Source organism: Myzus persicae, unplaced genomic scaffold (genome assembly GCF_001856785.1).
Source record: "Myzus persicae strain clone G006 unplaced genomic scaffold, MPER_G0061.0, whole genome shotgun sequence".
Classification (NCBI taxonomy): domain Eukaryota; kingdom Metazoa; phylum Arthropoda; class Insecta; order Hemiptera; family Aphididae; genus Myzus; species Myzus persicae.
This window is the reverse complement of record NW_019104173.1, coordinates 21,286-49,285: the sequence shown is the minus strand read 5'-3', so window position 1 is coordinate 49,285 and position 28,000 is coordinate 21,286. Positions and strand designations below refer to the sequence as shown.

The following is a 28,000-nucleotide window of genomic DNA, read 5'->3' as shown; positions in this document are numbered from 1 at the left end:
CGAAAATGGTAAACACGGATAACAACACGTTCGTCCGAGATAGCGTTTTGTTTATTTGTACGCGCGTTTGATTACAATCCGTTGGCTTCTGAGTTGGTGTGATACCATCGCACGTCGAGAACGGCAGTCATCGGCGGTGGTTTCGCTTTTCGACCTTTAATTTTTTTCTAAATATTAGTAATACACATTATTATCGCTTTTGTCGCCCGCTACCGCCCGCTAAACTCTCTCGGCGACGGTAACGAGATCCGCGTCTGTCACAGCAGCAATCTACCGTTTCTGCTTGTCGATATTTTAGTTACCTCTTTTCGAAGTGCTCAAAGTGATTCCGTTGCTTGCCGATTCGTCCGCCCGTCCGTCCGTTTCTAGTTCTAATGAGAGTGATGTGCGCGACGTGACCAGAAAAATGAACGGCCGTCCATCGTACTACCATAGTCACTCACCGTTCTCCAATAATTCGCTGGCCATCTGCAAGGAAATTCAGCGGTTTGAGAGCGTTCACCCGTCCATCTACGCGATTTATGATCTCATCGAGCTCATACCTGATCCAATAGTCGCCCAACAAGTCAGGGACCACGTCGTATGCATCGAAGGTTAGTCGATTTTATCAATTCTTCATTCTCTGTTCCAACGGTATTGCAGTCTATGCAACTTGTAGGGAGTATGACGTTGCTATCACCTGTTTTAAATAACTATCCGAATGGTATAATCCACACTTATGACCATTCCTCATCATAAGATCTGGGAGATCTTTATAGCTGCACATTGTGTCGTTTAAGTACTACCATTAGACAACCAGTTGTAGGTAATGGTTTCAAGTTCCATGACTACATCATGACTTGTATAGCCATGTTGGCATTCTCTAGCATTGAAGCCTTTATTCTACAACATACTTTCTATCCAATAGTTACTACTCATGCACTTTCAACAGGTTTTAATAAGTTTTAATTTGTTATTTAGAAATGTACTAATGACAATAAGTCATTCATTAATGTCATCTACATGACTTATACTTAGTCGTCAAAATGTGTAGGCAGCCTGAACTGTCTATACACATCACAGTTTACTTGTTATCAGGTTATCCGTTTAATTTTACTAGATAATCTGGGCAATATTGCTTTATAATAATGGAATATAATATACCATGGCAATTAACCATTTTGACAGTTAGATACAAAATGTAATAACACTTTAATAAGAGTCCATTAACATTGTTACAATATATACATATATTTAAACTATCAGACATATGAAACGAGAGACAGTAAAGAATTCATTAGGATAGTTATAATATTAATTGTGTCCATTTAAGTATGTCAAAGGTCAAAATATGATAGTGATAATAATTGTGTCTTATTGTCATCTTTTTATATTTTTATCTGTATCTTTATTCTCTCCTTATATGTCAAATAGTAGAACTACAAAGTAGACTATAAATGGATACATATTTCATAGATGTATGTATTCTTTTCAGATTATTAGCTTATTTTTGAAAGCTTAATATAATGATATTTGATAAAAAAAACAAAAGTAATTCAAATGCTTGATTTGTAAGTAGGTCCAATTTACACCAATGGGTATTTTATTTCTGATACAATTTTGGTTAAATTAACATATATTTCACATATGTTTGCGGCTAATCTTACAACTGTTTGTAATATTTAAATAAAAATAATATATTTTTATAAATGTTTCAAAATAAATTACTCAATAATAAAAAAAAAATAATTCAACATTAAGATTAAGAACATTTGGAGTAAAATATAATGTTTCCAAATTCTTAATGAACCACTCAATTTTGGGGTATATTTTAGTACCTAAAAATCATATTAAATATGCATAAAATATACAAATAGTTCATTGGACTGGATATTTTAAATTTAAATTCTTAAGTAAATCCTCCGTCTTCGTGTGTGAGTGTGTAACCCACTATTATCCACGAGTCGGAAGTGTTAAAAAAAATAATATGATTAAAAAGAAACACACAAAATTAACCGATTTACGAATGCGATATATACTGATAATGACAGATGGCCATGAAAAAATAAGACAATTAAGATAGTTAATAAATATAAAATGATACTTCCGCCGTATTATAATATTATGATGCGCGACCAATTGACCTAATTTTGTGAATTTTCAATGTCTTTCCCCGCCCCTTGAAAAAAGTAGTCAGAAAACCAGTTAGTTGTTCATCCTCCGTGTTTGGATTCTCAACAAATTACGCACGTAGGTACACTGTGCCCTAAAGCGTTATCTGCAGGTCGTCGCCTCCACTGGAAGTCTGAATCTAAACATGAATAGTGACGTGTCCGTGTGGAGACTTTAAACATTTTGTGCGGGTTTTCAATCGGATCTTATAAACTGAGATTTAGGTAAAGGTCAGCTTTTGTTGAGAAAATTTTTCTTATGAGTTATGGTGAACTGTGAACATTTCCATTATAAAGGTCACTACGGTTACGATTTTACGAAGACCTTTTTGTGGTATTCGGCATTTTTATTTTTGATATATTTTCTATAATAGGTACGGTCTCACAGTCCACAACATTATTTATTATTTCTGTTTCAGAAAGGCTTTAAGTCGGGTTATGGATGGGTTTGATTTCAGAACGATTGATTTTTTTCTTTTTGTTTTGCAATATATCGTATAGGTTTACATACTCGTATTTTATAGGTGTACGGATATTTAGTATACCATCTATCCTTAGAAGTAAAACAAACTTCCGTAATCAGATGATTTTTAAATTTAATATTTGAATTATTTCTAAACTGATGGTTGAATTAATATTTTTAAATGTTATTGTAATTTCTATGTTTACCGTGAGATGCTGGATAAGTTAGGGTATCGATTATTGTAATGTTTTTATTAATTATATACCCGAGTATAATATAATACCTTTTTGGTATCTTTTAGGCTATTTGTAAGCTTAAAATAAAACAAAAATACATTTTCTAGTAGGTTCATGGATGTAAGTGTAAATGTGTGCCTACCTATTAATAACAAAAATAATGATTTCAAACTTACAGTTCGAGTATTACTATATTTTTGGATTACATCCATTGATAATTGGCAAACTTGCAATCGCATATGCTAAAACAGCTTATTTCTATAAGAAACACAGTTTTAATTTTAGATCTTATTATGCCTTTTAAATATTTTTGGTACATACCTATACATATTTTTTTATAAAAAAAAAATGCATTCTTAAATGTTAGTGAAAACTGTTAATAGTTGTTAAAATAATAGAAATACAATTAAAAAAGTTATTAATATAAAATGGAATCAAAATAATATACAAATAAAAATATATTAATAAAAAAGTATACAATATACCTATATTTATCCGATGAATGTATTGGTTTTACCGAGGGTTTTATAATGATGACTGATGAGTTTTAAAGTATTTTTGTCGATACTTTATATCAGGCTTTGATAGTGGTTTCTGATAGAATATTGGATCTTGTGGGTTTAAGTTTGTACAATGGTGCTTTGGGGTGTCGAAATGTGCGGTATTTTCGGTTATTCTGTAGAAATTCAAAAAATATTATTCTTAAGAATTTGAAACGTTTTGCCAGTATGTATATTATTATTATTATTTATTATCTATACCAGTACCTACACAATGGCATTGTCAAAATATTTAAGATACCACGGATCTATTCACATAAACATGTTATTTAAAAGTTAATACGTTTTTTTATACCGATAATAGATATGTTATGATATTATAATAATTAATTATAATAGTATAATATTAATATTTACTAAACAGTAAACAAAATGTTAAAAAATTGATTATTGATAGCACAAACTTTTAGGAATGTTTATTTACACTGTTATAAGTCGGTATGAACTTATACGCTACTAACAGATAGTAGGTATCTAATATTATAAAATATATGCGATTTGTTTTTGCCAACAATTTAGTTAGACCTACAGTATTACTAAATGCTAATAACAATATAAATATAATTTTAGACACATACTATAAACTCTTAAAATAAGGACGACTGACAGTCTACTCAGAGTGGTTTTTCGTGTGCAATGATTCAAATTGAACACGTCCATTATATTATAAAGATTACAGTGATCTACCTAACACCTTCAATACAGCGAGTGACTTCCCAAGTTCTTTTTTAAGAAAAAACTTGTTAATTGTTGATTTTAAGTTAATTCAATTACAATAATACTCAACATTAATTTCTATTAATATTGGGGATAATAATGGTGTTTCGATTTTATTTTTACAATTTTTTAGAAGTAAGATTAGATCATGCCTGTAAAGATAATTCGTTAGAAATTACTAATATTTTAATAGGACATAAAACCGTATTGTCGAAGTGACGAAATGTTGCGTACTAATTAGTACTAAATATCTATATAGCAAGCTTCATTAATAAGCTTAAACAATTACAATATTACCTATATTATTTCATTGTAGGTAGTAAACATTTTATTACTATTTATTAATAATCATAAGGTATTAAATAAGAGATTTAAAACTTGTTTTTAGAATTTTAATTACCAAAGATTTTATAAGAATATAATATTGTTAAAATTTTAGATTTACCTTAGTTTGCTACTTTGTGTGCAATATAGGTGGGTACTAAGTATAGGTACAAGTATGCAACACTATTGTTTTGTTAACTTATATAATGTAACAGTTTGAAACATATTATTATGATCTGATGAACGATTGTAATTAAATATACTTGAAATATTATATTATAGATACCATCATATTATTATGTTGTTGAAAAAACATTTAAAAAAATGAAACTAAATTATGCTTAGCAATAAGAACTCTTATCAAGCTATTTCATTAAAAATTCGTTCTAGCTATTTTAAGTGTTGATATATTAGTGTACTTATTACATTGTTAGTGTACAAAAAAAAAACATATTGATGTGATCAGACAGAGCTATTGACAGGACACAACTGCATTGTATTTGTTTAATGATCAATAACGTGCTCATCGTAATAATCTTTATATGTATGTATATTAAATATAAATGACAATACTGTAAGCCATCTTTTTCATTTCAAATTATTATTGTTTCCTGTCCATAACATTATACACACCCATTCACCCACTCCTCTCGGGTCTAATGAAATGAAATTATTAAAACACATTTACGATTTATGAATTAGTTTTATTACTAACTATTATGCAACTTAGTAACTATATGAAATAAAGAAAACCATTAATAGCATATTAATAAAGTGTATTATATGTTTTTGGTTTTTGTTTTAAAGTATTCTTCTAATTTATGACCACAATAATAAAATGTACCTATGTATTATGTACCTATATATTTATCGCTTATATTTTATCTCTAAAAGTTCTTTAGTTTTTATTCAATATTATTCTCTCCAAATAGGTATACAAAATAATAATGTACCTTCCTACTTTTAAATTATGATTGAAAAAACTAAATAAATTAAAGAAGGGTGTTTAGTTTTAAGATTGTAAGCTATACAAGTTCGTTTAGTTACAATTTTAGGTTTAAACAATACCTAGGCTAAAATAATACTGAAGAACAATATTAATAAAATATTATACTCCTTGGAAATACATTTTGTATCGTCTTAAAATAATAATTATGGTTACGTGTTTAGTTTGTGTGGATAAGAAATATTAATAAATTAAAAATACATTCAATAAAAAAATAATAAGCATAATTACTTGGTGTGTTTTCATAACTACTTAATTAATTTGTTGGTTTATTTATGTATTTTACGTTTTAAGTGTAATATATTAACATAATATTAAAAACTATTAGATTGTTTCCTATTAAAAAATGAGTCATAAAATGTATAATATGTAGGTATCTGGTATATACTATATATGTATGAATGTTTTAATTAATATGAATTTATTATAACACCCTGAGTGCCGTTCCAAGGTGTGATAATAATAACGCTAAACCGTAGTTTAACAGCTTTGTAACCATTGCAGCGTGATTATCTTAGTTGAATATTATAGAATCAAAGTTTTGATTTTCGACAACATTTTCAGCATTGTTTACATAATGCTTACTTGATCATGTTTAATATGTGAGGCGTGGGTACCGCTTAACGTGTGTATATTGGATGATTTATTACTGCAGTAGGTATAATATTATTGCGTAGGCCATCTTTATATTCATCTAGCGTATTGATAATTACTTATTATATTATATTGATGGTACTTTATGAATTCTTAACTATTTATGTTAAAGTAAAAATAAAATATTCAATAGATTTTATCGTTGCTCACATTGGATTTTTTGTTTTGTTTTAAAATTATTTTATTATTATATCAGCATACTATAACATATACTAAGTATTAAATAAAATAACAAGTAAATTACCTACACCTTTAAGTAGAGCTTTTTTTGTTAATGAATATAATGTGTACCTATATACCAGTAATGGTTTAGCGTCGAAGGTATGTAATGAAATAATTCTCTATCTCGAAGTTTAATTTAGAATTTAGAATAACACGAATGCGATTATTTTTTATTCAACTGAGTTTACAAAATATTTTCATTTTGTTTTTGGGGCCTTAATGGGAAAAAATTACCTGCGATGCACGGTAGTATATTCAATAAGTATATTATAATATCTTTAATATAATTAACATATAATAATAGTTGTTTTATTAATTAATTCGGTTCGGTGACTTAAATACCGGGATAATGTTTAATAAATTAACATTTTTATACGAGAAAATGGCAAAAATGACCAAGGTATAGCGAACCTCTAGAAAATTGAAAGGCTATATTAGTATAATATTATTAATTATTAATACATTATAGTATGATACTATAATATAAAAGCGTAGTCGATGCACATTGCACGTGCAGTTTCCGTGGGAGTTAATTGTTTTTGAAAATATGGGCTTTATGTTGCACTATGCGGGGCCCCTTTTTTCACTTCCCGAAAGTGACACCTGCTGCGGGTATTTAAATATTGGATATTAGTATATTGCACTGCGTCGTCTTTTTATGTCTATCATTATTCATTATAAATTTTGTTATTTGTTAAGTACTCGTCCATTTTTGGTGAGGTACTCGTGATGTACATTGTGTAGAAATAACAACGCACACACACATAGACGACGTGTTTGAGCAACAATGGTTTTATAGGAGCTAGGAGGTACCTCCTATATAAAGTGTTAAAAAAATGTGTAACTGTGCAGTTGTTGGCGGCCTCGCGCGCGTGCACAATATTGTGTACCTATACGTAGCGACCGCAGTGGCTGAAAATTTCGTCGTCGCTAGCGCATCCGTCTGCAGCCTGCTTTACCGTTACGAGTTTACGACCGGTTGAAATAAATAGGTATACAATATCTAATATTTTATGTACGTAATAACGTAATATTAGATCGCCGTGTACGAAAAATAATGATTGCGAGTGGAAAATTAGAAACCCACTTGGGTGTAGTCATTGTATGTAGTACATGTGCTGCACACCCGCACGTAGATAATGATATATATATATATATATATATTGTATATTGTAATTAGAGCTCGATATTGAATGTACCTATTCACTTGTTTTTTTGGCTTATTATTAGGTCTATCGGTATTTGCTATGTAGTTTTAAATTAATTTCATGATAAATATTAAACAGCATATGATTAAACGTTTTTAGTGCATAATATTATTTAATTTGACTATTTTTAGTGCATGTACGATAATACCTCGATAAATATATTTTTAAAACCTATTGGTATGATTATAAATAAATATATAACCAATAGTGTGTTAGGTATTTAGAAAAAAAATTCATTAACTGATCGAAAATCGTTAAAAAAGTGTTGAACAGAGATTTAAAATTGTATCTGATGTACCTACTTATTTATAAAATTGAAAGACTACTTCACCACCAATCGGGTGCAGGTATTAGGTATAAGACTATAAACTATAAACCTAATATTTTATTTATGAAATTAATTTTTATACCATATTATTACCTTACCATCAAAAAAATGTTAAAATGAATATTTTTTAAAACATTTTATTTTATTTTATCATCATGTTAATGTTATGCAATTATTAGTTTTTAGTTTGTTTTAATTATAATGTTTTCGATAGCGAACCATAGTCTATAATTAAGACATTATTTGGGTGACATTATATTGTACATTACTATTATTATTATCACAGAATATCACATCATCACTGACGACTGAACAGAGTGTAGTGTATGCAACATCTGTACATTGTACAGTGTACGTAATGTGTTTTCCGCGATATCATCTAGTCCGACGTAGCTCCGTCCAATGACCCGCGAAGAAAATACAGTGTCGCACTGTCGCAGTCTCCGCGTGTTCAACAAACTGCCTCTGAAATCGCTCTCCCGCGGGTGCGTTGTTTCTTGGTCCATACTGTGTCGTACACTCGTACCCATGGTCATACTCGTATCTATTTTTTATAATACCTATTATGTAATTGTAAACAATGACATATATTGAAATCCTTCGTTCATCATTGGTAAATCTTAACTATATTGTCTGCTCTGCAGAACAAGCGATGTAATTTTTTCATAAATTCTATTTTATACAACAACATGTATGCATGGGTACCTACATGCTATGCGTAGAAGTTTCAAGTCTCTACGAATAATATTTTGAATTACCGTTGAATTTTCGATATTAATATACCTTGTATTTTCAAACTATACAAATTGAACATTTTATATTTTTATACATTTTTAGTTTCAACATAATTTGCTTATTTTCTTTATATTGACAAATTGCTGTCAACATTTGGACTTACAACACCACTAAGAAAAAATTGTACTTACCTATGAATTTTCAATTTTCTTGAATGGCTTCAAGAACAACGTATCTGGAATCTCAATACCTTACATCAAATTTTCAGTCTTTTTACCAAGTCTTAACATTTTAATAACTTAACAAAATAATATTCAAATACCTATAATATATTGCTTAAAATAAGGCAGTCTAAATACTTTGAAAATAACATTTAGCATAGAAAGAGATAATCTAAGTTACAGTAGAATATTTCAATAGCTTACGAACAATATTTTCTGAATAAAAAAAATTGGTCGAGGATAAATCGTTAATATTTACTTTCGAATATCTATTCAATTTCGAGAATTTTGTCAAAATTTGAACTTTAAGTAAGATAAAATTTTTTTAATTTTGTTTTTTATTCTTAAACGTTTTTAATTGTGTCTATAAATATAAATTATGAATAATTAAAATACCTTTATATTTATCAGCATTGTAACATATATTTCATAATTATATATATATTTACAGAAACGTATATTTAATTGTGTACATATATGATGAGTAATATACGCGTTCTAATATTTTATCATCGATGTGTATTAGTGGCTTGTTTTTTGTTATTAAAATAGTGACCTTGTAATACTTTTATAGAATTTATTACTCCAGACAATATTCATACGTAGAGGAAACATATCGCAAAATATTTAATATGACGTGCAATGTGTATGTATTATGCACTCATGTCGCCTAATATAATATATGTAATATTATTATAATATAAAGAGTACTTTCGTTGATTCCCGTGAATATTTATTATTATTATATGTATATTGTAAATGATTATTATGGGTGGTATTTATTAGAATCGGGTATCCGGAATGTGAAATCGTATGCAATCATATTGTATCCAAAACGGCCGTGTGTATTATTACGGCAGTAAACAGAATGGCAATAATGAAATTATATTATTATATATAACTTATATAATAATATTAGCCACATTAGTTTAGTATCCCCAAATCGTATCTGTCATTCAGTCGCTTTTCCAATTATATACCATTTTTTTTATTCGATAAACATATTTGTATGTTTTCAGTCCCTAATGTTTCGATGGAATTATTGGAATTATGTACCCAATTTGTCTTGTACAATAAGGTTTAACGGAGTATTCGTTTTTTTTCTATAAACTGTCTCACAATCCATCCCATAAAGTGTATAGATTTATATTCCGGTTTTTATTATACATTTCTATGCATTTAGACTTCGTAACGGCTGATTGAAATTGTTTATAAATTATATTTTTTTTCCGTCAAATTATTGTCATAACATAATATTATACAAGTACTTTTAAAACCATATGATTATATGCAAAAAATTATGAACATATTTTAGTCCCAGAATAATTTCCATAATATTTAGCGAATTTTTTTTTATTATATGGAAATCTATTTGTTACCTAGGTATGCATTATTGTTAAAAATGTATATGCTGATATGCCGCAAAGCAGATTAAATGTATTTAATGACTCATAACATCTTATTTTTCGTTTTAGCCTAACTATATGGACAAGGATTAGGATTCTAAGTACACTATTTAAAATATTTTGTCAACATTACCGATGTATGGATTTAAAAAAAAATGTATAGTTGTTTGTAGCTACTTTATTGTTTTTTTTATCTTATTAACATTATTACTGAATTATCGTGCCTTAAAAATAACAGCTAAAAATCTGCCCCACATCCAGCAGAAAAAGTTTGGTATGTCAAATAATTTCGATAAAAATTACAGAGCATATAATAGGTTCCGGTGTCGGCCCCTGGGGGTGGTTAGGGGTTTTATCCCTCATTTGCTCCATAAATTCACATATTTGTGTCTTTGGTATTAACCCCGCAATTCATTTAAATGTATTATTACTTTTAACATCCCCCACATTATAATTTTCTGGGCAACCCACTGTTAGGTACCCTTTCCATGTATTTGTATCTTTTCACGTGTCGTGGCACAATGATTAACAGTAAAGGAGTGAAACACACAAATCTAAACTGACGTTGTCAAATTAAATATTTTAAAAGGATTCTTCTGCGTGAACAAAAATGTATAGTTTTGTGTAAGTATATAGTTTATATAGTTTTTGTATGATTGTTTTCTTCATAATTTATTGCAATCCGTTGTTGCACAGTATATAGAAATAATCTAACTAAACTCTTTTAATTTATTATCTACACATACTTTCATTTCTGCATAAAATGACAAATATGCCCTTAGAATTAGGACCTAATCTTATAAGCTATATCTATTCGTGATATGGAAATTGTAGGAAATTACTTCCATATTAGTTATGTATTTACAATGTTACTTTATCTATGACCTATACATCGATACAATTTAGCAGGTTCTCGGTTATTTAGCTTCTGATTTAAGATATATTTATGTTGCACTGGGTACAATAGTTACAATTTAACTATTTGAATTGGCTTATAACCATAGAAGTTAACTGGTGTAGGTACTTGATATTTGTCTCATATAATCTAAATTATTGTCCGTGTCCGCTGTGCATATTGATGATGAAAAATAAACTTAGCTACGGCGTATTATAATAATACGTGTACCGAATTATTTTTTATCTATCAATTTATCATATATTATACTCATCAAACAGCAACATGTATAGGTAGTAATTAGGTATGTATAATATCGAGTATAATATATTGTGAATCATAATATATTTATGTGCAGTAAATAGATTGTTTTGTTGATATAGTCAACTATCGAAAGTATGCGCATGTATTTAGGCGTACGTAGATACATGGTGTTTGAGTGTTTTACTGCGGTTATCTCCGTCAATTTTTTTCCTATTTAATATTTTTTAAGTTATAACTTTGTAATAAACAGATACAAAACTATAAACATTTCTATTTTTTATTTTTGGCGTACTCTACCCACAAATACAATTATTGTTTTTTCGTTTCTTAGTAATTTTTGACAAGTATAGCCAATATGTATCTACAATTAGGTACTTTTAATATTGTTTTAAAAGTTGAATTACTGTTTCCACTATCTAAGTATTAAAGTATTCTTAAATAGTTATATGTACTTATGTATGTAATCAAAAAGTGATGTATGTTTCAAACTTTAGACGGGAAGCGAGGCACGTAATTAAGTGGGATGGTTGGAGCAATCACCCTCAAAGACCGTATTTATGAAAAAATAAATTTATGATTATGAACTTATGTTAATTCCCCCCCCCCCCTCCCTTCCAAAAAAAAAAAATGCACTTATTTACGTGCATGCAGAAAGCTGGTAGATGTGTACCATGTATAGGTATAATGTATAATGCACAATTATAAATCTTTTATTTTGTTTTTTTATACTTTGCTGGCTGGTATTTGCATTTTCTATGACTTTTATACTTCACACACGATTGTCTACATAAAAAACCGGATGTGTATACCCGCGTAGGAAGTCGCTTATTTCAGTAGGCGTGTATTTCAGTTAAGTGTACCTATATTATAAGACGTTATTTACAGAGTTATTAAACACCATATACAATTTAAAATCACTTATAGTGAGTTAGTTGTGTATAGATCTTTTATAACAATATGATCTTTGAATTTCAATGGGTTGCAGAGCGCTTTTGTAGTGTTTTTTTTAAAATACGCGTATGATTTATCTTAGCATTTGATGATTATTATAATTTCACGTGACAAATACGGAAGACACAAAAAATAAAAATATAATAGACCTTGACACGTAATTATTGTCGAGTCAACTCCTTTGCTATGATACGCCCACCATATGCGTTATTCATATATAAAAAAATAGAACGATTGGAACCCTGAGACAGTGACGTATGCGTCAAATGGGGATTTATCGTCTGACCTTTTCCAAACTGTTGACTTAGCAAAATGACAAATATACAGGGTTGCGCTTACATGTACTGTACATAGAAGTTCTTCCTACTATTTTTTTCTTTATTAAATGCTTACAATTTATTATTCTATTAGACTTATTTTATTGATAAAAGCTACTTATTTTTATTGTTAATTAATACGATTAATAATATAAAAATATTTAATAATAATAAACTTATTTATATCGAAAGTTTATAAATCTATAAAGAGTATCTTATGCATACTTATATTTTAATTTTTAAATATTTTTTGTATACAAAAAATAATTGCACCATAATATTTCTATGAAAAAAAGCTTACTCAATAATTTTAAGTTAGAATCTCAATAAAGATACAAGTAAGTAATTTTGTGTATGATTATTAAGTAAACATAAAATAAATAAATTAGTATCCAGTGATAAATTTCATATCAGATTTAAAAAAAATATGTGGAAAAAGTGTATGTGTAGTACCTACACCGCGTACATCCTGTACAGTGTACATCTTGTTTATAGCACTACTGCATACAGTACTTATTAGTTATTAGGTATTATAATATAATTAATTTTTCCATTTTATTTTTATACACATATATATATGTTTTATACCTACTTATATACATGTATTTGTAATCAATAATCTTCCCATAATCTTATGTATCTCATTGCTAGACACGACAATGTATGACATAATACTTTTTAAATTCAAATTGCATGTTCGACTCATTTAATACATTATAAACTACTATAAAAATATGTTTTTTATTTAACAGCCAAACACAGGTTCATCATCGCAAATTAAACGGTTAAAATGAATAATTGTTTACGATAAGTTTTGTTTGTTATTCTGTGTCTTGGCGCGCATAGTTTCTCTCGCAAAGAGTAAAATTACCTAGGTAGTAGTAGCCTGTAGTAGGTACCTATCTAAAGATCTTACTCTTCATGTTTTCTCTTTCAGTATTAGGTACATAGTTTTATATACAATTTCTAGTTTGAACGTATTTATCATTTAGGTATCTTGTTATTGTTAATGTCGACTCAATTGCATCGAATATTCGAATGTCATTTAATTCGTCAATGAAATGAATGCATCATACAAAATCGTTTGTAACACAAATGTACCTTTAATTGGTTTGAAATAAAAGTTCAACTATACTAATGAAATACAAATTTAGTACCTAAGTGTACTTATGTAATATATAAATCCTTCATATAGGTTGTTGTCACAAAGAAAATAATGTAAAATATTTAAGTTTCGTTATGCAGTTACGATTTAACCTGTAATAATAGTCTATGGAGCTTTGTAAATACGGAACAGCAATCATTACGTGTTACGAAACTTGTACAGTTGTACGGTTTAAATAATTTATTTCCGATCGATTATGTCAGTCAAACAAAAATAAACCCGCGCGCATTGCAGTAACCCAGTTGATAAATTTGGGTCGACAATCGATTGTGCCATTTAAATGGGATCATAATATTATAATATGTGTGTCGTGTGTATATTGTGTCTGCGATGTTGAATAGTAATTTGTTCGCTGCTAATAATAATGTATGCATAGCATTCCGATTCGAATATAGAAATTTATTAATAATTGAAAGGACGACGGTGGCTCGGCGGCATCGGCGCCGGCAATATTTGAATATTGTGAAGTGTCAAACCGGGACGACCTAGTGAATGTATACTTCTGGTAAGAAAAACATGCAAATAAACGAAATATTCATACGCGTCTTGCTTTTATATCCTGCTGCCTAATAGGAATGCGTATAGTTATCACCGGGATGTGCGATTCGAGAACGATCTTTAAACATTATTCGGTAAAAAGGATTCACACTGTACCCAGAGCAGCAAAAAGCAATATTATTTTATAAAATTGTTCGTTTCACCTTATCCTCGTCGAAAACTACCGCGATCGTGAAGTCTATTATATTGTCGTTATTATTGTGTTATTCCATCGACATTGATCTAGAACGTTTCCGAATCTCTCCGATATAGGCCCTCTCCTGCACCACTATCTACATGTATATAATACCTCTGTCGTGGCCAACGAACCGCGGAATGATATATATATATATATATATAATATTGTATTATCTATACATATATACCTGTATCATGGTGGCGGTGGCGGTATATAGCGAAGCGTATATAATATACGCGACGCAATAATATGCAGCCCATTTCAGCCACCCCCTCCTTTTCTCTATTCGTCTCTTCCTCCGCAGCAGCATTTGGTCGTGATGATAGTTGGTCGTCGTTCTCCCGCGTGTCTCCGCAGCAGAAGAGACAGCAATATATCTATATAATATCTATAATATCCTTTCTTCCCCGCCACCGCACTTATATACCTTGACAGATTAGTCACGCCCGTATTAACAACAATACTGAATTCATACAAAACAAAACAAAAAACCTCTGCACATAATGTGATAATAATAATAACAGTGCTTGTATATATATTACGTGTAGGCTATGAATTTTACGTTCTTGTGTACTGCAGTGGTCCCGACTTTCACCCAATGCTGTTGAAACTACAGCTATCACCGCCGACGAAAACGGCGATAAGATAATATAATATAATATAACATAATATAATAGGTGAATCAACAATCGGTGGGCGGAGAAAATACGATACACCACCGTTTTTCTCCACGACTTTCTTTCACGATCGATACATAGTTTTCGATTCATTTTTCTAATTGTGATTTTGCGGCCAGTGCAGTTTGATGATATATCGTTATTCGTTATGAAGAAGGACGTTTTGCTTTGGTTCATACTCGTGAAGAGCTTGAGAGAAAAAGCCCGTACGCTATAAACGGTTCCAAACGTATACGACGTTATTTATAAGTACCAACTATGCCAACGCACATAATATTTCTTGTATTATTTAACAATTTGTACATGTTTTTACTATGTCTTGTGTACGATTTGAATACGTGTTAGTTGTATTGTTCATAATTGTCACGTTACTATAGTTCTCAGATTTAGTGAATATCATCGATTGTGTGGTTATCGTATGTATAATGTTCATGCGATATTTAAATATTATTTTATCGTTTTTCAGACCTATATCATAGCTGTTTTAAGCAGGCTGTTTTGGTTGGAACTCACTGGTTTTAAATACATAACATGCGTAGTATTGAACCAATTCGGTTGGACCTCGAGGTTACGACAGCCATATACATTTATGCTGTATGGATAAGGGTATTTGTTTTTACTTTTTTATCCCGACTAATGGCTTGTATCGTTTCTATATTTAATAATATGTTGAACCATGTACACGATATTATATAGAATATATTATCATCTGTACATAAAATAATGATATATTTATATATATATACATAAATAAATAAGGCTCTCCAACTTTAAGTATTTACACAAAACAAATTTCATGAAACATTTCAAATACAGCAGTCAACAGGTAACAACAAAACTTAATTTTTTCTATGTTGTACCTAATTCAAAATAAAATAATTGTAGAAGCTTGACATTTTCACTAAATATTTATTAAGATCTCGGTAAAGGTAATGTCGTATAATTTCGTTAGTACATAATATACTATTGTTATACCTATTATTGTTAGTAGTTTACTGTAGTTTATTTTAACTTAAATATGCCCAATTTATTTTGTTTAAAAAGTTATTATCAGAGTTAAGGTACCACACTATGTGTCTGTATCACAATCGTGCTGATGACCAGTTTCCTCCATCCATCGCGTGTCGTCCAATCAAAAATCGCGGTTATCCGCTTTTTCACTACTAATTGTTCTGTATGACTACCGTATATAGTATTTGTTGAATTATGTTGTTCAGAGCTTAACCTTCAGTTCACACACCGTTCTTCGTGCAATATTGTGCACCTCAATTGTATCATCTATAACATTTCTCATCGATCGCCGCTCTCTTAGTATCATCTCCATACCTATTGACATTAGATTTTGCCGCAGACGTCTCCGACGTATTCGACTTATTCGTTTTTTCCGTTTATCTTAGTGCGGTTTGTGTAGATCTGCAGCAGTTGCCATTGATCGGAGCACCATCTATATAATAACAATTACTCTTCCAAAATTGTTATGCATTGAACAAAAAAAGTTTTTAAAGAGTTTAGTTAATTACTAATTGCATACGTACAAATTATTAATCGTTAAATAATACTTGAAGTAAATACTTTTTTGTTATTTAATATGATTAATTTGTATGCTATGTCAGTTGGTTTCTATTATTGTAGACTGGTATTTGGTGCTGAATTTTGTTGTAGTTTTACTTAAACATTTTAATATGTAAATCTTCCCATTATTATGACTTTATTATGATATAATGTATAATATATTGTCTATTTTTTCTGTCAGTTATTACAATTTTGTATGCAGCAAATAAATTACAAAAATAAAAATGTTGTCCGATTCAGTGCAGTTGAAGTGTTTATGAATAAATACAAGCCGTACTCGCATTATTATCTCGTAAAAAATTATTCAGCGTTTAAAATAATTATAAACTAAAATAAATAGCGTTTAGTGGAGGTACTTATAAGTTGTAATAATACAATCAAACGAATTCCCACAGTGGTGCCCATAAATGTTTTTGTAATTATTAAATTATCTTCTACATAACGTATACAAATTAAACACTCAATTAATCTCAAACTAATTAATGGTCGACAGAGAATTCAGTTTTAAATATTATCGTACTTAATGTTTACCTTTTTAATTCGAAGCCCTTGTACAAATTATTATTTTGTATGATATAATTTTGAAAAATTCTGTTAATTCATGTATAGTGTATACTTCTACGGTATCATATATTTATAATTTTTATTTTGATATAATTATATTATAATATGTATACGTATTAGTGTTTACCTTTTATGTTAACTTTGGTATATTTCATCTTTCAATAAAATATTATGCATTGATTAGATCACAAAAAAATTAACCTATATTATAGTTTTATCGATAACAACTTATGTGTATTTTTTCTAGGTACGATTGAAATATTTTAAACATGGTTGAAAATTACTTTTATGGCATTTTAATGGTAAAAATATATGAGTTTTTATAAAGTAACTAAAAAGATTGTTCTGTTTCGTCATTTTATATGATATTATAACGATATTGGCTTGAATGCCTATCTGTCGGGGACGACTATACAGTATACTGTCATAATCACACAGAAAAGTGTATTTAGTTGCATATACTCCGCCGTTTATTTTTTTAAGCTATTTTCATCTTATTCAACTGATTTTTTAACTTTTTTTTTTCATCCTTGTTTGGCTTGATTTATTTTCACATTTAAGATTATGGATTAATTTTTTTTATTTAATTGATTTTTTTTCGATTTACAACAATTACTAATGATAAACGATTTTATCCTGCAGTATATTTTGTACCTCATAGTTGTAGGTACGCACTATAAAATTGACAATTTATTTGTATTTTTTATTCATACAAAAATCAATAGTTACTTTTATTATTAATGGTACAATATTTATCAATAATGTTTTTATAATTATGTAACGGTTAATTATAATTTTGAGTATAATATTAACGTAGTAACGAATAAAACTACTGACTTGATTTAAAAAAGTTAATAGTCTTATGCAATTCTTCGGTAAATTATCTAGGCTGATTCTAAAATAAATATTCGTGGCTCAAGTTTCAAATTATGCTTACCTAGATATTATAATTAATAAAATAAACGTTACTTTTTGTTAAAATAATAGAAGTGCCCTCTTGAACATGACTGTATTTTTTAAATTAAACAAAATAATGATCCGTGGACAAGAGTTTTATATTTAAATAGAAAATAATATTTCATTATTTATTTTATATTTATTTTGTGCGTTCTTCGTTATACATTTTTATTTTAATAAACGTGTTCAAGTAGTTTTTCCACCGAATACTGTATACTTATATTTCTATCAAAGTATGAACTAATTATTGTTGTACACGTTTGTGAAATTTAAAATGATAAGTTCAGAAATATTGTTCATGCGTTTAATTATTCTTGTGGTATTTGTTTTTAAATTGCAAAGATAAATTTAAAATACTGGAAAAAAAAATTTAATTTGAATTTATTCTGGTAATAATATTAGAACATATTGTACAGAGTGATTCTTTGAACTACAGAGAACACTCATTATTTTTTCGCTATACTGGGATTCATTACTCCTGCACTTATTTAAGCTGCAAATGCTTATAAAAAACCATTTTTTCAGTATTTGATAATTTTACCACAGTATAGGTACTTACCTAATAAATAAAATTTTAAGTTTCTTAAAATGTCTGTACTTAAAATTATGAATTAAAAAATGTAGTTGCTATATAAAAATTAAAATAAAAAGTGTGTGTACCTCGTCTTACTTACAGAAAATAGTAAAATAAAAAATAAACGAATGCAATGTCAAAGTTACTTAAACTTTCCACAAATAAATAAAGTGGTAATACTTTTTAAAATATTGATCTTCTTGTGTAATATTTTTCATACATATAATATTACACATTTTTTAAAACATAAATACAACTCAGCAGAAACATATATTAAATATGTATAAATATTTCAGTTCACTTTAGAATTATTATTATTTATTACCATTATTTATTATATACATGCATAAATTATATGTTTGTACCTACCTAAAATGCTTATGCATGTCTATATCTTTTTGCTACAACTATTTTAAATGTATTGGGTTGTTAATAGTCTAGTTTCTGTTCAAGTCTTTTTAGTTGGGTTGATGAACTTAGAATATTTCATAAAAAAAATTTGCATTCTTTTAAATTTGATTTTCTACGATTATTATTTATTATAAATTCCAAAATGTTCGCACATATTATGTAATCGTTAAATAGTACAACCAGTAGTAACTTTTTTAACCTTTTTTGTACCTCTGTATGACCTATGCTATACATTCTTGGCCACTCGTCATGTTTATTTTCTTTATTTTTGGCATTTACTTATATATAAGTATATACTTACGTATATATACGTACTAATTAACATATTTTTGTGTAAAACACAAAAAACAGAAATGTGTCTTACTGAAAAGTTAATATTCTTATTAAATACATATTTAAAAAGTTTCTAAGTTTTTTTCTATGAGTAACGAAATTTGTTTTTATGAAAATGATCCACATTTTAATTACAAAAACTATAAAATCATTGATATTCGAATTTTAAGTTATTCATGCTGGATGATCATGCCATGTCAACACGTATTTAACGTTTTCAATTTCAACAAACTCAGATGTTGAAAATTATTATCTTCAGATCTGTAACAGATAAGTATTTTTATTCAACCATTTTGTTAAAAGACACCGGTTCCGCAAACACTATATGTCATTTACTGCGTACTAGCTGTTGTGTTGTCTTACAATTCACACTACAGCTATTACAGTTTAAAAAGTAAAAATGTAAATAATATTTTAATCCGAAAATTCGTTTAAATGAAATTCACTTGGGTGTGTATGAGTGAGGTCCGTGACTACGATTTAATCTTGTTTACGACTAGTCTAGAATACATACACAAAATTAACTCTCCGAACGTATAGGTTTTTTGTTCATATTTTATATCTGAGTACCTTAGTGGTAGGTATAATATAATTGCGAGTAATGTGAATATGTTTACAAAAATATTACATGTATTAGTGTAATATATACTAAATAGTAAATACTAAAGAATAATAATGTACATATATATATTCGAATGGCATATAATATACTATCGCCAGAAACGTGTAATGTTTCTTGAGACAAAATCAAAATTGCCATTTTTCAAATTAATTTTATACTCTTGAAATGGAATGTGCCCTAAATATTTCGAAAATTTGTTTTGCAATGGAGAACGAAAGCGCTCATGAAATATGATATTATGTTATGCTTATTTAGCATCTACCTAGTGCGTACCGACAGAAAAAATTCATATTTATACATGTCTTGTAAGTTGTAATAATTATAAATGGTTATATTTAATATTTTTTTTTTTTGTAATTTCATAATCTTGGTACCTAGTTATATTATATACAAGTATAATACCTAGCTGTACTATGAATAATAATAATAATAATAAAAGAAAAATAAGCTTTAGAAGTTTAATTGCTAAAATATTATTCTTAGAACATATTAAGAGTTTTACAGGTAAGATAAATTATAATATGAACATTATATTAAGTTATGCCTGTTAAATTTCAATATTCGGTGGTGAGTCGAATACCACTCACTCATCACTATTGCTCAAAAACGACAAAATGTATGAACTTGAAATTTGGCTAAATTATATCAGAATCATATAACTATAACCTTAATTATTAAAACAACTGTTGAGGAACTTTGTAGTACATTTTCAAGTTTTTTGACACAACGAAAAATTTGTTACCCTTATTTATAGAAAACAAAACTTAAACATTTTGAAAATTTTAAATGTCTATAAATAGCTCAAAATATTTTGAAAATCATCCAATGCTCCTATAGAAAATTATTAAATAAACAATTTTTGAAAATTAAAGTATCTACAGTTATTATACTTCATTTGTTTTTGAATTAATCAGAATTTCATAACCCATCCTCAAAATTCAAAATTTTAGGGTTAGGTTAGGTTACACAAATTGTAACGATGCGTTCATCCCTCTGCTTGGAATTTAAAAGCTCTGATGAGTTCTATCACTATCATAATTCCCTTTCACAACTATTCTACTGCGGTGGCGTATTATGTCTAAAACTGTAAACGGGGTGTCCAGTTGTTAAAAATAAGTTAGGATAAGTTAGCTGTATTATAGATTTCGAATGTATCTCGTCATTGAGTTCACTGTAATGTGAAAGATAGTACCATTGATGGTATAAGGACCTATATTGTCCTGCGTCGAATTATGTGTATTATCTTCAACGACCGGAAAAGAGAAATCTGTTGAAAACCGGTAGATCGCGCTTACCGTCGCTGTTCGAGAAACTATAATAATAATATAGCAGATGGCGTGACTGTATCTGCGACGGGTGTGTTCAATTAATTAGACCGAAAAGTTTTTCGAATTTTACTAATGATATTTTTATTTTGTCATAACAAAAACTATTTAATTTTTAAACGAACCCTAAATGTAGCATTTCAAGTGGGCATAATAAAATTATTATTTGTTGTTATAATGCTGTCGACTATACCTAGACGAAGGATTGCTAGGCAAGTGTTATAATTCGCACCGATTGCTGTTAAAATTGTGTAATATTCATGTGACTAGTTCGTAATACTTGTTTAAACTTTATAGGTACCTAAACCAAAACCAGTTTAAGTAAGCTCATGTTATTATGTACTATTGCTCTCTATTATCGCACACGTATTAGTGTATATTATTATGTTACATTTTTTAAAACTTATACATCCAGCCGATCTGCTTCGAATAAATGAATGATTCATAAATATTTAATCTATAACGCCTACTAAATTATAAAAGTTTATTTCGTGTTTGTTCAAAGTGCGTTGTATACTTGTACAAACAATCGTACCAGCTTCACGTTTATAATAATTGTATGGCTGTAGTCGTGTATACACGGAGCTGAGAGGGCCACATTGTTTTCTCATATACAAACACTGCAATTAGAAAGCGAAAGTCGATATTATCACGGTGCTATGTTTATAGAGTAATTATTTTTTAGGTAATCGAATTCGTCGTGTTTGGCACGCGTTCCGAAACTTTTCCGATTTGTTCAAACTGTTGTTATAACCATCCGTATAAATTGATTATTTAACCGCGAGAGTTTCTTATTTTCCCCGTTAGAATAACATTTCTTGAATAATATGCTAAATAATTTAATTGTATTCAACACACCCGGATAAAAGTTTTTTCTCCGACGCGTTTCTTCAGACTGTTATTATAATATGCACACAGTGCATAATATATACATTATACTACGCGAAACGCATAAATTAATATTGTCAAATAGTTTGTTGGGTCGTCATAACTTCTTTTTAACTATGTATACTATGTAATATAATGTAATATTCCTATGCTATATTATAGTCGTATATACGGCTGGATCTGATTGTCCTCACCGATGAACGTACCTATTATACAAACTCTCGGGTTCCCATTATGGATTAAATGTTTTCCGCAGTGTATTCAAATAATGTCTATATTTCAATCGGCTCGCGTTTTTGGCTGCCGATTATGTATATGCATATAATATAATTCAAATATATGTTATTACATCCATAATGATACTACGAAAGTAATGAAAAGGTCGGTTTGATCGAATTATTTGTACATAATATATACTATATTATATAGCTCATCCTATCTTTTCCAGGACCTACTCGTATCTGTACGCCGTATGTTGGTGTGGCGAGTTTGATGTCTATATGGAAGTAGAAAGTTTAGAATTGATAATATTTTCATTTCAATTGAAGTCTCGGCAATGGGCTTCAGTTTTTTATTTCTCTGTTTTTAGCGAAGACAATTTTTTTTCAAACCATCGTTTGACAGCAACCTCCATAAATATGACCGATTAGCCCTTATACAAATTAAATCAACTAGCTTGTGTGTTTTAAGTGGATATAGTAGGGACTATCCGTGTTTGATTTTCAGTCGCTCAATAATTGTAATTTAGTGCAAAAATTACCTTCAGCTATGTGCTAGGCATTACAACTATCTGAATGCGAGACAAAATTGAATTACCCATACAGTATACAAACACGGTTTAATTGTCCAGAAACGTGTAATCCGCACGGGTTGGTAACAGTATAACCCCGCAGAGTCGTTAAAATCGTTGGGCAACTGTAAACTGGTATTTCAAAATCGGCAGCACTAACCTACCCCCAACGTCGGGGCACAAGCCCATGTCCACAGACAGATTCTGGTCCCCCTTTCTTATGCCACCGTCGCCGTATATTGTCTTTTATATTATTCTCCGCTGGCGCACAATGCTCCGCGACCCCGTTTTTTATTTTCAAACCAAAGGGGAAGCGTCTCGACTCCGAATGTTTAATTACAAAGTCCTTTGTGGTAGTGTTTTTTTTTTATTCTTTTGGGCTTAGTTTTGCATCCATAAAAGACCTTTCCCCGACCCGGTCGGTCGTATCACGGCGTTATTCCTATAGGTACCTTATATATTATTATTGCCCTCTTTGAAATACCGAATAACGTGCGCAACATACTTAATTATCATCGGCACAGTCATCGAACGTTACCATTCATTTTTCATTTTCCTCCTCCATGTCTTTATTATTGTTATTGCACTTTCGCCTTACGTATATTATCATAGCAACTGTGTACCTATGACATTTGTGTATAATAGTTTATTATATTTTTCCGAAGTATAACATATCAGCTAACGGTGCAGACAAGGTGGTCACTATAATAGTGTTTGTAATATAATGTATATATAGGTAGCGGATAATATATAAATGCACCACGCTGCGAATGTAAATTTTTCGCCTTATTATAGTACGTTGTCGAAAAATCCTATTAAATCGGATGATGTGCAAAAAAATGTGTTGTATTATTATCTACCGGTGCAGGAGGTTTATATTATTATTATACATCATAATGATATGTGTACCAGAACCAGATTATCGCATGTGCATATTATTACGCTTTCGTATTAAATAATATATAATAATGAGGATTGACAAGTGCGTATCGACGAAAAAAGAGGGCTTGTGCCCCCCGTACCTCAGCGGGGTGCTATTATTGAAACGTACGATTTTCAACGGTAGCCGCCCCCCCGACATGTCCGTCGTTGTAATCCCTGCATTTGTGTTTGTATGTGTGTTATTACTATCAATGTAAACGTACATAATATATAATATAATATAATATAACAAGCTGCCGCGGCCGGGAAAGTGGCAATTAGAATGAAAAAATCGTTTTTACTGGATTAATTCTTATGCTCGCATAAGCGTTATTATCCGTATTAAAGTCAACGGGTATATCCGTATTACATTCTTAATTAGACCTAATAATATTATATAATAATATACCTACAGTATATGAGGCAGCAAGACTTAAGTCATATAAAATAATATAAGAAGAATATAAATATATAGCATTAAAAAAAAAAAAAAGAAGAATATAAATACATTATAAGTATTTATTTATTATAATGTCAATGTCATCATTAATTTTATTTGAATTAAAGGATTTTTATTAAAATATGTTTTCATTTGGAAAACCAAAGTTGGTATTTCCATAAGATACACCTTAAATGCTGTAAAAGATCTGAGTATTCGAAAATAAAGTTTTTAAATATACGCTTAAAAATACTAAAAATTATAATTTGAATAGTGCATAATTCAAACATAAAAATGGGAAGAGCATGCTGAACAAATTACCCTGTATATATGTATATATATATGTATGTATATATATGTACACAGTTATATACAGCATGTATTATGCATGTATTATACTACCATTTTATACGACATGTTGATACAAATTGATATCGCTAATTATACGAGTATTATTAAAATACTGATTAGATATTCGAATTTACATCAAAATAACTTGAGAGTTATAAGTTATAACTGCCGCTGGTATCGAAGCAGGTATACGCATTATTATCTAGAGTAAAATTGTAGATTGGATAAACAGAAAATGAGTTTTTCTGCCCTATGTATATTGTATACAATAAAAGACATGCTATTGCAAACATAAACATCGTCCTTATTTTATGGCTTCGCCACAATTTGTACCTAACCTAAAGCTGTTAATTATATGGTGTGGTTTTACTACAACACAAGAATTTGTCTTATTGAAAAACCGCAAAACACTACCAACAGTTACCTACAATCATCGCTTTTGCCAAAATTAAAAATAATAAATATTCGTTTATCTCTCTCCATCTCCTCACACACTAACCTAACCTTGCACTTTTAAGACAAGCTATTTCATATTATTGTTAACTTTGAGCTGTACGTGACCTTTAAAAAAAAGTCCAATGTGACACAATTGTACTCGTGTTGAAACAAATGTTTGCTATTTCCATTTAGATATACCAAACAAATGAGACTGCGTAAAATATTTTAAATTATAATGGATGTCTCGTATTGCATTGGTCTTTTATTGGGATGGTGTTGGCTTAAGATTGAATTTATCTTCCGTTGTGTAAAATATACAATGCGTCTACTAACCAGATCGAAAAACGCAAAAGCTGTTCATCGAGGGGGGTCCAGTTGGATATATAACAAGGTTTTCAAGTATTTTTACAGCACATAGTACATTATGTCGTATCGATTTTTAAGGATCGACTGTGTCGGCCACCCTTGATATATGTATATGCGTCGTGAAGACTGTTGGTTAGAGAGGAGAGAGAGAGAAATCGTTTCCGAGTAATTTATGATGTTTGCCGTCCTCTGAACTTATTGAAAAAGTTCACCGGAAGATTTTTCACACGTGTGGCGCGTGCGTACCGCTTTCCATCTGTCGTCCCGAAAAGTTTGGCGCGAGCGCTTTACTCATTTCCCCTTATTTTCTGCTGGGGCCCCAGGCGTGATGTTTCGCTGTGCAGTAATAGCTCAATAATATGGGGAGGATCATGAACATTTGTATACCAGGTTATTGCATATACCTATTATACCCCTCAAGTGACAGCAGACGGTTAGATTTTAAGATTATAAATTTATTTGCCTCGAGTGTACGTAATATATGTGTGTTCGGCTACTTATAACTTCTGTTTATGGGATTCATCGTTATATGTTTTGGCAGCACTGCAGCATATTTGCACGTGTTTGTGAAATTTAAATTATTGCATTTGAACATATATAATTGTGGCGTCGTGTATATGTTAGGTGTCTATATATTATGTTGGTAATACAACAATATTTAACAGAAAATGTAATGTTTATGAAGTGTGGCAAATATGTGTCAAAAGTAGTTTACACGAAAACAACTATAGGGAAACATTGTGTTGTACTTATACGCAGCAAGCCATAAACGATTGGGTGTAATGTTTTTATATGTATTTCTATGTATACTATATAATATAATAACAATAATTATTATCATAATCAATGATTTTTTGATATCGTAAATATTTCGAAAAATCTGGTTTATTATTTTATATACCCTTGCGTGTGTTGATATATTCTACAATATCCGTCATCAATCCTCTTGATCGGTGTACGTCTTAACGCCTTATAATAATATCGATCGTGACGGTTGGTGCATATACCTATTATTATTATAAATTATAATAAAAACTCAATTTATGGCAAAAAAAATTATGTTTTACGTCAGAAAGATCGATTTTTCACTCTGTTTCGAATAGCCGCCACAATGAAATGTTTCCATACAGTTTGAAATACTTATAAATATTACAAGACTTTAACGTTACATTTATTTGTTATTATTATATTTAACACGATTATTCATCTGTGTAGAGTAAGGATCTGTGACAGCAACTATGATGCATGATGGCATAAAACTTTTTTTCAGAAACGCCTCGGGGGATCAACATGAGATTTTTAGATTTACAAGTATACCAGAAAAAAGCCTCTTCTGCGGCATCTGCAGTCTTTGCTGAAGTTTATTACACTTGTAAGTCAATTTATCGTTCACATTCAGTCTGATTGAAGAGAATTATTCATAATTTGTATGCAACAACGTCTCCGTGTCACAGTGTCACATTATATAGGTAATAATAAAACGAGTGGATCTGCAATACATCTATCGAGCCACAATATAGTATACTTCTAGCATACTTCTGTCATCATATGCACTTCGCGAAGACGTATTATCTGAATGACCTAATTATCCAATTGCGAGATAATATTCATAAGTATATAATATTATGGTGCATAAGTATATACCTACATGACTGTAATGAAAATTCACATACACCTTTGCTGGAAGAGCGACATTGCCCTAACCTATAGCTTGTATAATACGCGTGTTCGTTGAATTCGAAACGGTCCACAGTAATACGGGAAAGGGAGAATTCTGTGAAAACACAATATATATAGCTATACTCAATCCGGATGCATATATGGTAGCTACCTAAATATATGACATATTTATACATATACGAGTTTAAGCAGTTGTCTTCAGGGATGTCCGTGACGAATATATATAGAAAACGTTTACCTCTTATACACAAGTATAACAATAATATTCTTGAATTGTTCCCTTATAAACACGCTTCTCCGTATGTGCGGTGTTAAACACAGTGTGATTTACCAAGCACTCTTACCTTCCATTTTTCCTTTCCGATAATGAATTTATTCAAATAATTGTTTTTGGGATTTATAAGTATATATTTTTAAAGACCTTATTTAATTATTTAGTTTTTACTATTTAAAAAGTTACTGGTGGTGATAAAAACATAAGTTTTTCATATGTTTTTGAAATATTGTTGTATCTAAATATTATAAATCAAAATT

General features: G+C 29.6%; 1 protein-coding gene across 1 annotated transcript; it reads left to right on the top strand.

The window, feature by feature from the left end:
- Nucleotides 1–6: 6 nt before the first annotated feature.
- Nucleotides 7–27,848, top strand: LOC111039615 (centaurin-gamma-1A-like). Its single transcript, XM_022323198.1, has 2 exons — nucleotides 7–593; nucleotides 27,057–27,848. Exons 1-2 carry the CDS (start codon nucleotides 407–409, stop codon nucleotides 27,188–27,190), a joined length of 321 nt encoding a protein of 106 aa, XP_022178890.1. The 5' UTR covers nucleotides 7–406; the 3' UTR covers nucleotides 27,191–27,848.
- The last annotated feature ends 152 nt before the right edge of the window (nucleotides 27,849–28,000 follow it).

What these genes read in the sequence shown, in the direction of transcription:
- LOC111039615 (XM_022323198.1), top strand. Translation starts at nt 407, where the DNA reads ATGAACGGCCGTCCATCGTACTACCATAGTCACTCACCGTTCTCCAAT. An exon ending in CCACGTCGTATGCATCGAAG is followed by an intron (nt 594 to 27,056) that starts GTTAGTCGATTT and finishes ACTTTTTTTCAG; the next exon opens with AAACGCCTCGGGGGATCAAC.